At 45.8% G+C, this 16211-nt stretch overlaps 1 protein-coding gene across 1 annotated transcript; it reads left to right on the plus strand.

The window, feature by feature from the left end:
• The first annotated feature begins 4 nt into the window (after positions 1 to 4).
• Positions 5 to 13152, plus strand: CCT3 (chaperonin containing TCP1 subunit 3). Its single transcript, XM_028709687.2, has 14 exons — positions 5 to 154; positions 3615 to 3676; positions 4344 to 4394; positions 4523 to 4585; positions 5508 to 5604; positions 6356 to 6473; positions 7046 to 7232; positions 7739 to 7888; positions 8438 to 8570; positions 8668 to 8749; positions 9406 to 9586; positions 10450 to 10695; positions 11089 to 11220; positions 12752 to 13152. Exons 1-14 carry the CDS (start codon positions 124 to 126, stop codon positions 12857 to 12859), a joined length of 1641 nt encoding a protein of 546 aa, XP_028565520.1. The 5' UTR covers positions 5 to 123; the 3' UTR covers positions 12860 to 13152.
• The last annotated feature ends 3059 nt before the right edge of the window (positions 13153 to 16211 follow it).

The raw sequence follows: 16211 nt of genomic DNA on the forward strand, positions 1-16211 counted from the left end.
CTATGCAGCCACAGCAGTCAATTTAGGCTGTTCGGGCGCGGTGAAACGGCATTTCCCCCCTCCCTTTCCTTTCTCCTCCTCCAGAAGGTTCCGCGCCGGCTTCCCCCACGCTTCGCCGTGAAGATGATGGGCCAGCGCCCCGTCCTCGTGCTCAGTGAGTCTGAAGGAAAGGGGGTGGGTGAGAGGAGCCCCTCCATGGACCCGCCCCTCCTCTGCCACCCCCACGAAGGCCCCCCTCAGAAAACCCCCTTAATTCGATTATCTCACCCTTCCCCAATTCCCTCCCGTAATATCTCTTTTCAGATATGCACAGAAAGTATATGTTGGAGACCACTCCTTATTATTGCCCCCTCGCACTAAATTCCCCATATAATTCTCTGCCTCCTTTAGCTCCCCCCCCCCGTATAAACTGAACCCCAACATTCCTGGTTGCTCCTGTCTCGCCTCCCCGACTGTATAATAAACATGCCCCATAATTTATATATACCCCACCTCTTTTATCCCCGGAAAGTATTTTCTGGACACCCCCTTCCCCCCTTAACCACCTGCATTCCTTGATACTCCTGTTTTGTCCCCCTCCCACAAAAAACCAAGTGTGTAATAGGAACCTTTCCTGTTCCCCTTCAAATTCTCATCAACAACGTTCTCCTTCATTTATACCCTCCTCCCTCCCAAAGAAGTGCCTATTAAGAGGCCTTTTTGTTGCCCCTCAAATAATTTTTCTCCTGCTGTATTAAAACACTTCTTGCTCCGGCCCACCTATGTTTCACTGAATTCTGCCCTGTTTCACATTCTTCCAAAATTTCCTAAATTCTGTATCTTCCCCATCCCCCCGAAAGTATGTGTTGGGCATTTCTCCTGATCATTCCAAACCCCTCCCAGAATGCCCCACTTCATTTAATCCCCCCTCCATACTCAAAAAGTGTATATTGGGGGAGGGGGGCTTCTACTAAATCTTCCCCATAATTTCCTGCTTCTTACATGCTGCCTCCTGCCTTCCCAGTTAATAATCATGTATTAGGTTGAGCTACTATGAGCCTTAATAGGGTTTACGGTCCTGATCTGCTGTATCCCATTGTGTTTCAAGCTGGGCGTATATTGTGGATGTGCCCTCTCTTGTCAGTAAGCTGTTTGCGTGGAGGGTGCTCCCTTCATCAGTCTCCTCAAATATACCCCACCCCCATAATTCTTCTCCCGCTGTATTACACCTCTTCTTCCTACCCACCTTTGTTTCACTGAATTCTGCCTTGCTTCACATTTCATCACTGTCTGTTCCCTCACACTTTACACATATTATTCTCCATTTTAAGATGCCTAAGGCAGCACACAGAACTAGGAATGAATGTTGGTGTCTTGACTCTGTTGATTCTTCTGTTCTTTCCCTGATGTCCATGTGCTCGGTTCTACTGCCCTGCCTCCTTTAAAAAAATATTGTCAGTAGACTAGTTTTGCTATTTTGTTCTGATTACTAGTTTCTTGGCTCCAGTATTGGATTGATCTTGTTGGATCCTCCTTCCATTCATAAAAGGAGAATCAAAGTGAGATTTGACACACTATCGGAGTGGCTAGAGAGAGTTTCCAAATATGGGTGTGGATTTCTGGTGCAGAATGCGCCACATGTGTGCAGCAGATAGCAGGGTTGTGGAGATGGTAGGAGTAAATATCTGAAATGGGGATACGCTGAAAGTGTGTGCATTGAGAGAGTTCCCTAAATCAGCTTTCTGTTGCAGGCTCAAATATCATACAATACATTCCCATGTCATTGACAACAGGAGTTAGGTTTCCCTTGGTCTCTCCCTAGAGTCAAATGAATGTAGTTGAAAATTGAATAAGCCAGTGATAGCCCTTTCCTTGCTCATCATAGTTATTGGATGTTTTAATATACCTTCCTGTCTTTGTTGGGGTGTGGGGAATAGAGATTGTAGCTATCTGACTGCACACATTAATATATATAGAGAGAAAGTAGATACTTAGGAATTAGCAATGTGTGTTTATTCTACACACTTAACAGTTTATATACCGCTTAACTGCAAATTGTTTCAACTGTATGTTTAGTCAGGAGGACTCATGGGAAAGAACTCATAAATGAAATAAATAATAATAAATAACCACCCCCAATTGGTTACAGTTTTTACTGTGGTATGTCGATTGTAGAGTTGTTGAAGTAAATGTTCTGTCATTAGCATTTGAACATTCTAGACCAGGGGTCTGCAACCTTTAAGACAAAAAGAGCCACTTGGACCCGTTTCCGAAGGGGGGGAAAACTGGGAGCCGCAAAACCATTGCGACATTTAAAGCATGCGCGCCGCTGCCCTCCGATCTGACAGCGGGCGGGAAGGTGACGTCGGGACGGTGCGTGACTAACGCACGCACCGCCCCCATGCGACGTCACAGCCAGTACAGCGCCCGCCACAGTGCGGAGTGTCGGGGCGCACAATGTGCCTCCTCCCCTCGCTAGTATCCGCCCCGGAGCCGCGGCAAAGGTGTAAAAGAGCCACATGCGGCTCTGGAGCCGCGGGTTGCAGACCCCTGTTCTAGACCATGGTTGGGGGAAATATTTTTTTTTTTTAATGATATTTATTAAAGTTTAACAATTACAAAAAAGAAAAGAAAAAGCAAACAATAGAAGAGTTACAATACTTCAAAAATGAAAAAGAATACAATAAAAAAAACAGTACAGCGGAACAATAAAAAAACAAAAAACAAAAACATTTAAAGAAAAAAAACACAGCCGATATTTTCATATCTTTATCTTTCATTTACTTATTTCCTCGACTTCCTCACACCTCCCTTTTTTGTATTCTAATTCAATTAGCTGTTTCAGCAAGTCCTTTCCCTCTTTCTCAGATTTTGTTCTATAATTTATCTTAACGCAGTTTGACCTTATATTTTACACTTTGACCCATTAACAATCCATTTTTACTTAATTCTTTATAACCTTTCTGCTAAAACCATGTAAATTCATTCCAGCATCCTTCTAACATTCATTAATTTTACAATATTTCTGTAAATATACTTTAAATTTTTTCCAATCTTCTTCCACCGACTCTTCTCCCTGGTCTCGGATTCTGCCAGTCATTTCCGCCAGGTTGGGGGGAAATAATGTGCCATGTACCCATTAAGACAAAAATGGGTATTCCAGAAGCCTTGCTAGTACAGGAACATCACAAGCAACTATATTGCCATTTAGGGTTGGTTGGTTGGTTGGTTGGTTATGATTTGATTTGGCTACTAGAGAAGTGATTTCCTACATTGCCTGCTAGAAATTGTGTAATCTTCCATTTCTGTTCCTTTAAGACATGCTTTATTTACCTATGCTGTGCTGTTATGCATTCTTACCTTACTCATTGAATATGGTGGGATTAATGTCTGATTAAGCATGCATAGGATTGTGCTATTTGTGGCAGAAGTCACAGATTATTATTGCACTGGGCCCATTCTAAAGTCCCATGGTGGGGAGGGAATAGGAAAACAAGGAGGAATGAATGTGAACGAAAGAAGTAGTTAGGGTGAAAATGGGAGGTCTACAAAAGAAATTTTAAGAAAGAGAGCCTGCATTTTTGTGAACGAGTTGTATTAGATGATTTTCATAATTGTTTTTCTGTTTGCTTTAGGTCAGAACACAAAGCGAGAGACTGGCAGAAAAGTCCAGACCGGAAATATTAATGCTGCTAAGGTATATTTTTCTGTAAAATGCATTGGGGATGTGAAAGACAACCTGTTAAAAGTGCACACAGGAGTGGGTGGTGACCAGATAAAAAGAGGGTAACACTTTTTTACTTTTAACCATTGCCTACTAAAGAAAGTTTCATCAAGGACACAAAGCTGTCCTGCCAGCATTCCTTCTTCTGTGTTTGGTCAGTCTAAAAAGAGACGAGAGGCAGACACACAAACACAAAAAAATAGAAGTGGTCCCTCATTGAAGTTTTGGGTTAAAGTTGGATCCTGGGTCTGAAAAGACTGAAGGCTGCTGATTTAATATTTGATGCAACAGAACTGTCAAGCCTTTGCATAATAATATCTAATTACCTTTCCCCCGTGGTCTCCAGAGTTCACTGTCTTTTCACTTCCTTTCAGTAGCGCACAGTTCTCCTGTCTCCTAGCCAAACAGATCTTTTTCCTCCCTGCACAGAAGATGACCTGTTTTTAAGTGTTCTGTTGGCAACAGCTTCCTCTGCAGATGTTGAAATGTTTATGAATATTCCATAGTATCACAGCATGTTTAGGCTTACAGTTGACAGGCAGTAGCTAATTTTATGTCTCATAATGTTTCTGAAATTCAGCGAATAACTATCAAGGATTTACCTAAGCTTTTCTTTTAAAATCATTTCTTTCCATTTCAGACCATTGCTGATATTATCAGAACATGCTTAGGACCAAGGGCCATGATGAAGGTGAGAATACTTTTCCCCATCATTGCTTCATTAATTCACAGTAAAGAGAGAATCTGAATACACATTTTCTTTTGTTGTTATTGCATTCCATGTAATCTGACATAAGTGTTTCTAAATCTCCAATGCAGATGCTGTTGGACCCAATGGGTGGCATAGTTATGACCAATGATGGCAACGCTATTCTTAGAGAAGTAAGTCCTTGGTGCTCACAGGAGCTGTAGTTTCTTAGGGCTTAGCCAAAAGGCAGGCACAGCCTAAGAAATAAATAAATATATAGTCTGTCTTGCCACATATGATTTGAAGAATTGTGAAATTGAATGGTGGGAAGTGCCTCTTAATGGGAATGCCCCAGAATTAACTTTAACAGCCAAAATGGCTTTTGAGAAGCACTTTAGGGCAGCCTTCATGCTCTTATTCCACCTGAAACAGGAGTATGGGGGCTGCCTTACATTGTTTTTCAAAAGCACTGTTTGAAGCAAGTTGCACGCTTCTCTTGTCCACTCGCAGGAGAAGTGCACAATCTGCTTCAAACAGTGCTTTTGGAAAGTGCTTTAAACTCTGCTCACCAGATGATGAATAGGGATTAATCTTGCTGCCTTGGCTGTATGATCCTGTTCCCTACTGGGAACAGGATGTACGGCCAATATAAAGGTAAAGGTACCCCTGCCCGTACGGGCCAGTCTTGACAGACTCTAGGGTTGTGTCCGGAGACACTTCCGGGTCACGTGGCCAGCGAGCCAGAGCCGCACACGGAAACGCCGTTTACCTTCCCGCTAGTAAGCGGTCCCTATTTATCTACTTGCACCCGGGAGTGCTTTCGAACTGCTAGGTTGGCAGGCACTGGGACCGAACAACGGGAGCGCACCCTGCCACGGGGATTTGAACCGCCGACCTTTCGATCGGCAAGCCCTAGGTGCTGAGGCTTTTACCCACAGCGCCACCCGCGTCCCACCACGGCCAATATAGTGAAGCATTAAACCCTGTCCTGTAATCCCATTCCATCTCTATGTAGGTCTAATTCAAGACCCCCTGGTGTTTCAGGAGGTTTCAATAAGGGAGCAGGAGTGCTCTAGAATGCAAGGTTTGTTCATGAGTCCTTCCTTCCCTTTACAGATTCAGGTCCAGCACCCAGCTGCCAAGTCCATGATTGAAATCAGCCGCACTCAGGATGAAGAGGTGGGCGATGGGACCACATCCGTGATTATACTTGGTAAGATCACTCTGTGTATGCTCTTGTATGCCTGCCTGCACAAAAGAAACCGTAAATCAGAGAAGCATGTTGGTGCATTAAATGGCCACAAATGATTCACCTCTCTTGAGGTGTTACGGGTATCATTGTGATGGAGACAAGAGAAATATTGAACACTGGACGCAACCTGTTATTTAAATGAATGGGATCTGGACACAAGAGCACTGTAATTCTGTTTCATTTCAATGGGACATGCAGGAGAATCTCTCTGGGTTTTACCCTGTGTTAAATGGTGGGGAGTACCATTTGGATTTGCCAGCTCTTTGTAAAAAAAACCATGTTCATAGGTGCTTGCATATTAATGAAGCCAATTTAACATGAAAAGGTGTTGGCTCTCCCCAATATGATCCATTCCCAAGAGAGCAAACCTAGATAGAGCTTGTAACATGAAAGAATCAGATAGTCTAGCATTATTAGCAACAGTCTAGCTCAGTACTTCTGTCTTGGCCCAGTGTGAGTCACTTGCTGTCAAAAGGAACTATTTCTCCTCCATGCCTGGAATTGATGACACTTCTGGTTTTTGCCTCTGTTTTGTACCAGCTGGCAGAGCGATCATTGGGGGAGACCTGGGGATAAAGGTCTTGAGATGCTCTGACTAATTTGTGTCACTGGCCATAACTTGTGCTAACTGTAGTTCATTACTGTGTGCAATTCAGAAGCATTGCAGTTGGTTGCAGAAATCCTCATTAACTGCTCTCTGTTTGCTGTTTAGCCGGTGAGATGTTGTCAGTTGCAGAGCACTTCCTTGAGCAGCAGATGCACCCAACAGTGATCATTAGTGCATACCGAAAAGCTCTGGATGACATGATCACTGCTCTGAAAAAGATCAGGTGAGCAGGGAAGCTGAAAAGTAGAAGGGGATATGGTGGGTGGGCAGGTGATCTGATGACCCATCTGATGACACCTGAAGGATGTGACAAAAAGGCAAATGAAAAGCCCAGAGCTAGGTGGAAATGATGCAAGAGTAGTTGTGATCATCCCTTTGCCCAAGTGTTTGTGCATCTAGGTGCAAATTCACATTTGATCCCTCTCTATTCCTTTCTGAGGAGGGACCCTTATTTACATGATATACTAAATTATTTGCATGTGGAAGGTCCGAGGGTTATCTGCCTGAGATCTTGAAGTTCTGTTGTCAGAATGGACAGTTTTGGAGTAGATGAAATACTTGACTTGGTTTAAGCATCTTTGATAAGAGCAAAGCATTACAAATCAAAATAAAGTTGAAACATGTAGCTGGGGCAGTTGCAGAGAACTTCATGACCATCCAATCTGCTTCAAGTGTGCTTTGATTTGATCTTCGGTTGTCCCCAAAGTCTACTAGCACGCTCAGCCAGCAGTGAACTGCGTAAAGTTCTATTCTGTTTGTCTTCTGGATGACATGCTTTATGCTTGGTTTTTGCAGCACTCCAGTCGACATTGGCAACAGAGAAGCTATGCTTAAAATAATCAACAGTGCCATCAGCACAAAGGCTATCAGTCGCTGGTCAGATCTGGCCTGCACCATTGCTCTCGATGCAGTCAGGACAGTGGAGTTTGAAGAGAATGGCAGGAAGGAAATCGACATCAAGAAATATGCCAAAGTAGAAAAGGTACAAAGGAAAAAAATGTACTGCTTTTTGAAGGCCTGGAATAAAATGATTTGAAGCCCCTTAGGAATCACTGACACCATATTACATGTGTGAAGTAAACAAACAAAATACAGAGAATGAATATAGATTGATCCTTCTGAGTTCATATTTGCTTTCAAGTATGGAAGAGCCTTGCTCTCAGAGTCAGAATATTGTTTAAAGCATAGTTTATAACATACCAAAACTAAAAAGGTAAAGGACTCCAGTCAAAGGCGACTATGGGGTTGTGGCGCTCATCTCGCTTTCAGGCCAAGGGAGCCGGCGTTTGTCCACAGACAGTTTTCCAGGTCATGTGGCAGCATGACTAAACCGCATATATACAATCAAAACAAAGGGAAGGTTATAATAAAACACATCCACATGCATTACCACCTACATGCCTTCGTAGCAACAAATACAAAAGAGATTGCCTTTTCCCCACTTTTCTCTTGTTCTTTACTTGTGGATGCCCTCTTTGTCTCATCCAGATTCCTGGTGGCTTTATTGAGGATTCATGTGTCCTGCGTGGGGTCATGATCAATAAAGACATCACTCACCCCCGGATGCGTCGCACCATCAAGAACCCCCGCATCATCTTGCTGGATTGCTCATTGGAGTACAAGAAAGGCGAGAGTCAGGTATGTTGGGCTGCAAGTCTCATCTGCTCTTCAGTGCTGAGGGCTGGAATGGGTTGAACCCAAGCACTTCTCACATTTTAAACATTGTATTCTTATTGTTATCAGTTCAGAATACAAAAGATACAATTCAAGATATACGAAAGGAAAGAAAGAGCTAGCTATCTAAACAATAATTGAGATAAAACAAATGTGATCAAATGATACAGGCTCATCATGCCCTCAGCAGTCTCCATTGATGGATTTATGTTTTCTTGTACCTTAGAAGGTAAAGCTAACTCCCAGTGTGCTGGCTGAAGCTGATGGAAGTTGTAGTCCAAAACATCAGGAGGGTATCAGGTTGGGAAAAGTTGACCACCATTTTATGTACCTCTTATTGTTTAAAGAGAATTATAAGTATCATATATTGTCAAAGCAGTCAGGAGATATACTTTCCAGTTAGTGGAGGATGCTTTGGCCTAAAAGGCAGCAAATAATAAAATAAGCAAAAGTTTATGAAAGAGCCACATATGCCCAGTGGAGTATAAATCTCACTTGTCTTCTTTTATGCAGACTGACATTGAAATAACTCGTGAGGAGGACTTTGCTCGCATTCTGCAGATGGAGGAGGAGTTTATTCATCAGATGTGTGAGCACTTGATCAAAGTCAAACCAGATCTCATCATCACAGAGAAGGGAATCTCAGGTAAACACCAAAGTGTATTTCTGTGGGTAAACATCTGGTTATTAAAATCTTCTCACCTCCCTGCCTTTTCATTGTACTTAATATTTTTTGTTTTCAGACCTGGCACAACATTTCCTAATGAGAGCCAATATCACTGCCATACGCCGGGTGAGGAAAACTGACAATAACCGGATTGCAAGGTGATTGCAACACTGATTTTTGTTTTGATGGCATGCCAAGGGTGCTTTCTTTTCTTCTGCATTCCATCAGTTAGTTTTTAATCTTTAGGGTAGCAGCTATCTTAGCCAGGGCAGAGCATAGTGGTGAGGAGCCAGATATTTTTGTACTCTCCCTTCTTGTTACTACATGCTGGCTGAGGATGAAAGCTCTGGTGTTCTGTTTGTTTAGTCAGGATTGTATATATCTTTTGGGGGAAATTTGAAAGCATGGGAGAATGCTTAAGTTCTGGAAACTTCCTTTTATGCCTTAAGCCAGCTGTGGGGGGAGTAAGGGATTAGAAGCTTCCTAATAGTAGGAAACACGGATGATTGGGGGAGGAAACTTCACCGCCTGGCCTTCAAAACTGCAAACTTATCTGAAACCAGGCAGAGAGGCTAGGCATGCAGTTGATTAGATGCCAGCTTGATTTGTGTCCTGAAGGAAGGGTTGCCAATCCTCTGAAGAGCAGATAAGAACACAATTTCCCAGCAGTTCTGAGACCCAGTTTTCCCCTCTTCAGAATTACCCACTAGCAAGAAAACAAAACTGTTGGTAATGCCTGTCCTCCAAGGAAGAGTCTTGGATGCAGGTGTGGAGCTACAGCATTGGAGTGGTGTCTTTTGCTCTTTTTCTGCAGGGCCTGCGGGGCTCGTATTGTCAGCCGCCCAGATGAGCTGCGTGAGGAGGATGTTGGGACTGGGGCAGGACTTTTTGAAGTGAAGAAAATTGGGGACGAGTACTTTACATTCATCACTGAGTGCAAGGAGCCCAAGGCCTGCACCATTATGCTCCGGGGCGCTAGCAAAGAGATTCTGGCGGTAAGCACCCAGTCATTAATAGGAGACAGATAGGCAACAACTTTTGTTCAGGGCTTTTTTTTCTCCCTGGGGAGACAGGAGAGATGTGGCTTTGGAATTGAATCACTTAAAGATGATCCAAATCTATGTCAACCTGTTTTGAATGTTGAGTGTTTAAAAGAACCCTCTGGAACATCTAGTCCAGTCTTCCTCAACATGGTGCCCTTCAGATATTTTGCATAGCTCCTGTTATTCCCAGCCAGCATGGCCAACAGTCAGGGATGATTGGAGTTGTAGTCGAAAACATCTTGAGAGCAGCAGATTGAGGATGACTAGTCTAGATCACTTCCAAGAAGCTCTCTGAAACTTAATATCTTTCAAACTCCTGATGGCTCTATGTGCACTGTCCGTTTGTTTTCAGAATTAAATTTGGCACTTGCTTTGAGTACAGTTCTAAAACTTTGTTTTTGAAATGTTGGTGTGTTTGCTGCCCCGAGATCTTTCAGGAGGAAGGGCAGGAGATAAATTCAGTTAAGAATAAAAAGGTTTACCTTTTAGAGTAATGAGTGTGAATAGCCTGTCCTTGGGTAAGTTAGTCCCTGTTGGTGTTCTGCGTGTAATTCTGCATCAGGAATGGTTGGCGCATTTTGTTGCTCCTTATAGAGAAATGCCTTGGAATTGCCTGCGCTCAGTGGATTTGGTCTGAAAGAAGGCAAGGTGAAAACAGTGACACCTGCACCAAGCAGCCTCCCCTCACGAGAGGCTTTCCGTATTTCATTCATTTAGTTATTGTATCCACAGCCATCTCCCCTTTGAAATGTTCACCGGTTTGCTAAGCATGAAATGTGAACCTTTGCGCACTCTCCTCTTCCCCTTTCTTGCAGGAGGTGGAGCGCAACCTCCAGGATGCCATGCAGGTCTGTCGGAATGTCCTGATTGATGCTCAGCTGGTGCCAGGAGGTGGTGCTTCTGAGATGGCCGTTGCTCATTCCTTGACAGAGAGGTCGAAGGTCATGACTGGGGTGGAGCAGTGGCCCTACCGTGCAGTTGCCCAGGCCCTAGAAGTCATTCCCAGGACCCTGATTCAGAACTGTGGCGCTAGTACCATCCGCACACTCACTTCACTACGGGTAAGGGATGTGTTTGCTGTTGCTACTGTTCTGCTCTGATTCCTCTCCTTTTGTCCTTGCAGCTAATAGCTGAAGATTGTCAAAAGCAAGAATTATGCTAGGTGCTCTGTGCAGAGTAGAAATGATACTGTCTGCTCAGAGGCCCTAGAAATCATTCCAGAAAAGATTGTGAGCTCTGAACCTCAAATGTTAAATCAGCTAGGAGTGAGCGTAAGCTGAGTAGATGGGAGTCCTTTAGGAATGGTCACAGGGCTGCTTCATGACCTTTGGAACTACTTGCTTTTCAGAAGTGTGGTATGGGGGGTGCAACTGGATTGCTCAGTTGAATCAGTAAGTAGAAATCGGGCAATTCTGATATTGCATTGCATCAGGACTTTCTATTGTTGCTTACAGGCCAAGCACACCCAGGAAGGCAGTCAGACCTGGGGAGTAAATGGGGAGACTGGAGCCTTGGCAGACATGAAGGAGCTGGGTATATGGGAGCCTTTGTCTGTCAAGCTGCAGACCTACAAGACAGCTGTAGAGGTAAGAGAAACCACAAGCCTGATTCCATGGAAGCCAAAAGTTTTCACTACCCTGCCAAAGGAGGTCTGTGGCAAGAAGTGGGTGTAAAGTCTGCCTTGTTCATTGCGAGTGAAATTTATAGTCCAAAGTTCTCTTCTGGGAGAATGCTTTCTTCCCTCTGCAGTCTGCTGCTATGTGCCATGTTCATACAAGAGCACTGAAAGAATTCTTACTGGCTGCCCCACAACTTTGCTTCTCTAAGCCTGTTGATCAGGCACAGGGAAGCTGTAGCCCTTCAGACTACATACAACTCACATAATGCCTGAGGGTGGCCATGCTGGCTGTTGGGAGCTGGAGGCCAACAATATCTGGAGGCCAACGGGTTATTCAGCCATGTTGTACATCTCTGGAAAACCCTTTTATATATTTTGGGTTAAGTTTGATAATGAGAGTGAAAAGACAGCCTAATTTGCTAGTCTGACTTTCTTGAATGCATTATATTTTTAGTTTAGCTGCCCATCTCTTTAATCTCATGTCTCCACCTGTCTTAGGACATGCTGTAATCTATAAAATATACCATATTGGCACAAATATAAGATGCACCCGCAAATAAGCTGCACCTTTAAAAGTGAAGGGGGAGGAGAAAAAAATATATAACCAGGCTGCTTCGGGGGAGGGGAGCCAGGCTGCTTTGCTGGCGGCCTTTCCACCTTCCCCCTTCCTTAGGTGGCTCAGGGAAGGCTTGGGAGCAGCGGGCAGGTTCAGCGTGGCTGCTATGCGCTCCCGGCTGTTCTCGGGGGGGGGGGGGAGCCACACCACTTTGCCGGCGGTCTCCCCCCCCCCCTTCCCCTGGCGGAGGCTTGGGAGCAGTGGGCGGGCTGCATGCCGTTGCCCCATGCTCCTGGCTACACTCTGGGGGAGGAGAGCCCCATCACTTTGCCAGCGGCCTTCTCCCCAACAGCCGGGGAAGGTTTGGGAGCAGTGGGCGGTACGCCACATAAAGTCACAAATATAAGCCGCACTTATATTATGCATGGGTGGAATTTGGGGGGGCGGGAGATTGTGGCTTATATTCAGGCCAATACGGTAAAAACTGTTATAATTGATGCTTGTGAAGTGGGTGGGAAAAATGAATGGTGATCATCCAGTTATATGTTGGTATTGGGCACACCAAGCAGAAAGTCTAGGATCGTGCAAGATTAAATAGGGCATTTGGATAGAATCTGAGCTCCAGTGAAATTCCTGGAGCCAACATTGTACTAGGTTTAAAGTTCTATGTTTCAGATGCCGCAAACGTATTTAAAGTACAAACACACACAAATCCTGGGGGCTGTAGTTTTCCCCTAGGGCTACAATTCCTAGTGCCCCTTGTCAAGCTACAGTTCACAGGATTCTTTGGGGGCAGTGCTTTAAATGTATGGTATGTATACAGCCATAGTATAAAGACCAGTTGGCAACTTGTGTTATCTTACAAATCACAGGAGTATAGGATGGGAATTCTGCCTCTCCCAAGATTATTGTTCTTACTGACAAAATGTTTTCTCCACCTTAGACTGCCGTCCTCCTCCTGCGTATTGATGACATTGTTTCGGGCCATAAGAAGAAAGGAGACGATCAAAGCCAGCAGCAGCCAGGAGCCCCAGATGGACCCCAAGAGTAACTTTGTGGAGTTTGTAAAGCTATAGGGAAAGCCATGCGCTGGGATAGCTGGTCATGGAAACCACCTGGATTGATTTTGAGTTCTGCTTTTCTTCTCTCTCCCCTCCCCCACCTGGGTTCAAGGGCAGTCAGTGTCCAAATACCAATTTGTTTCAAGCTTGAAGCGGAGAGGAAAAAGGAAGGCCAATGATGCGTTGGTTACCCCCATTCTGTTAAGGAGACACTGACGCTTTATTTAAACGTATACTGTAGCTTCTTTGTGGCTTTATTAATAAAAATGTCACCACATTCATAGATCAATTTTCTTTGTCACTTCTTCCTGTCCATAGCTGTAATGAGACTTTTTTCTGTGGTGTGGTCTCAAATCCAGCTGCTTTGGAGCAGTTTCACACTTTGTGCACCAGCATAGCCAGGCTTGCCTTGGGCAAGGGCTACAGCCATACTCTTCTGTCTTGTGCATGTATCTTAAGCACTTGATTGATACACTGAAATATTTTTGAAAATGTCCATTTTTTCCTCCCCTAAGGGAACTCCAAACAGTTAACATCAAGCAATATTAATACTTGATGTCATATCAAAGGTATGATGAAACCATTACAGAACTGGTAAGCAGAACAGAGTGCCAGTTTAGTTTTCCCCAGTTTAGCACAACTTAAACAAGCCAGGTCTTCACCAGCCACCAGAAGGCATATAGTGAGGTGACCATATGAGAGGGCACTCCACAATGCTGGCCCCACAATCATTAGGAAGTCATTAGTTTGCATCAGGCGTCCTACTGGGAAGACCCAGTTTTCTGAGTGCATGTTCTGGAAGTTGGGCAATAGGGGCAGTACAGGATTCCTTTTGGTGTACCGACCTCCCCGCTGCACCAAGGATTCCCTGTCCGAGCTGCTTCAGGTCGTGGCGGATGTTCTCCTGGAGACACCTAGTTTGGTTGTCCTAGGGGATTTTAACATCCATGCCGACACGACCTTACAAGGGGCCGCTCGGGACTTCGTGGAAAGCATGGCTTCCATGGGGCTGTCCCTGAATAAGTTGGGCCCAACTCATAGTCATGGACATGCCTTAGATCTGGTATTCACCTCTAGTGACGTGGGTGATCTGACACTAAGTAAAAGTGAAACTAAAGAAGTGCCATGGTCAGATCACTTCCTGGTGCAACTGGACTTCTCTGCGACCCTTCCCCTCTGCAGGGAGGTGGGACCAATTCGGATGGTCCGCCCCCGCCACTTAATGGATCCAAATGGTTTCCAGAGAGTGGTAGGGGATGCTTTATCCCATGTTGATGGCCTTTCAGCTGATTCCCTGGTGGCCCGCTGGAATGTGGAGTTAACCAGGGCTATCGACTGTCTGGCTCCGAAGCGCCCTCTCCAATTGCATGGAGCCCGGACAGCCCCGTGGTTTTCTTCGGAGCTGAGGGCGATGAAACAATCGCTGAGACGGCTAGAGCGTCGGTGGCAGAAAACTCACTCCGAATCTGACCGGACACAGGTTAGAGCTAAACGTCGAGCCTACCAAGTGGCGATAGCGACGGCGAAGAAGACTTTCTTCACCGCCTCTATTGCATCTGCAGAAAATAGTAGCAGGAGACTCTTTCAGGTGGTCCGCAATTTAACGGAACCACCTTTAACACCGGGGCCTTGTAAAGACCCCAAGATCTCCTGCAACGATTTTGCAAAGTTTTTTGTAGATAAAATCACTCATATTCGGAAGGAGCTAGACACCACCGTGGGAGCAGGGCTGGGGCGGGAGAGTGCTAGAGCTCTGTCTGGTCAAGTTGCATGGAACCAATTTCAATCCGTTACCCCTGAGGATGTGGACAGGCTGCTTGGACGCGTGAAACCAACTACCTGTCTCTTTGATCCTTGCCCATCCTGGCTAATAAAAGCAAGCCGGGAAGGGCTGGGCGATGGGTTCTGCGGGGTGGTGAATGCTTCCCTCTGTGAGGGAACATTCCCAGATCCGCTGAAAGAGGCGGTCATTAAACCGCTTCTTAAAAACCCATCTTTAGACCCGGCCAGTATGGCCAACTATCGCCCAGTCTCAAATCTTCCATTCTTGGGCAAGGTGATTGAGCGTGTGGTTGCTGAACAACTCCAGGCACGCCTGGAGGATGCGGACCATTTGGATCCCTTCCAATCGGGGTTCAGGCCTCATCATGGGACTGAAACTGCCTTGGTCGCACTGGTTGATGATCTCCGGCGAGCTAGGGACAAAGGTGAGAGCTGTTTCCTAGTTCTGCTGGATCTCTCAGCGGCCTTTGATACAATCGACCATAACATCCTTCTGGACCGTCTAGAGGGGTTGGGAGCTGGGGGCACTGTTATACAGTGGTTCCGCTCCTTCCTCCTGGGCCGTGTTCAGAAAGTAGTGGTGGGGGATGAGTGTTCAGACCCTTGGGCCCTCACTTGTGGGGTACCTCAGGGTTCCGTCCTCTCCCCCATGCTTTTTAACATCTATATGAAGCCGCTGGGAGAGATCATCAGGGGGTTTGGACTGGGTGTCCATCAATATGCAGATGATACCCAGCTCTACCTCTCTTTCAAATCAGAGCCAGTGAAGGCGGTGAAGGTCCTGTGTGAGTGCCTGGAGGCGGTTGGAGGATGGATGGCGGCTAATGGGTTGAAGTTGAATCCTGACAAGACAGAAGTACTGTTTTTGGGGGACAGGGGGCGGGCTGGTGTGGAGGACTCCCTGGTCCTGAATGGGGTAACTGTGCCCCTGAAGGACCAGGTGCGTAGCCTGGGAGTCATTTTGGACTCACAGCTGTCCATGGAGGCGCAGGTCAATTCTGTATCCAGGGCAGCTGTCTACCAACTCCACCTGGTACGCAGGCTGAGACCCTACCTGCCCGCGGACTGTCTCGCCAGAGTGGTGCATGCTCTAGTTATCTCCCGCTTGGACTACTGCAATGCGCTCTACGTGGGGCTACCTTTGAAGGTGACTCGGAAACTACAGCTAATCCAGAATGCGGCAGCTAGACTGGTGACTGGGGGCGGCCGCCGAGACCACATAACACCGGTCTTGAAAGACCTACATTGGCTCCCAGTACGTTTCCGAGCACAATTCAAAGTGCTGGTGTTGACCTTTAAAGCCCTAAATGGCCTCGGCCCAGTATACCTGAAGGAGCGTCTCCACCCCCATCGTTCTGCCCGGACGCTGAGGTCCAGCGCCGAGGGCCTTCTGGCGGTTCCCTCATTGCGAGAAGCAAAGCTACAGGGAACCAGGCAGAGGGCCTTTTCGGTAGTGGCGCCTGCCCTGTGGAATGCCCTCCCATCAGATGTCAAAACGATAAACAACTACCTGACATTCAGAAGACATCTTAAGGCAGCCCTGTTCAGGGAAGTTTTTAA

Source organism: Podarcis muralis, chromosome 16, assembly GCF_964188315.1.
Source record: "Podarcis muralis chromosome 16, rPodMur119.hap1.1, whole genome shotgun sequence".
Classification (NCBI taxonomy): domain Eukaryota; kingdom Metazoa; phylum Chordata; class Lepidosauria; order Squamata; family Lacertidae; genus Podarcis; species Podarcis muralis.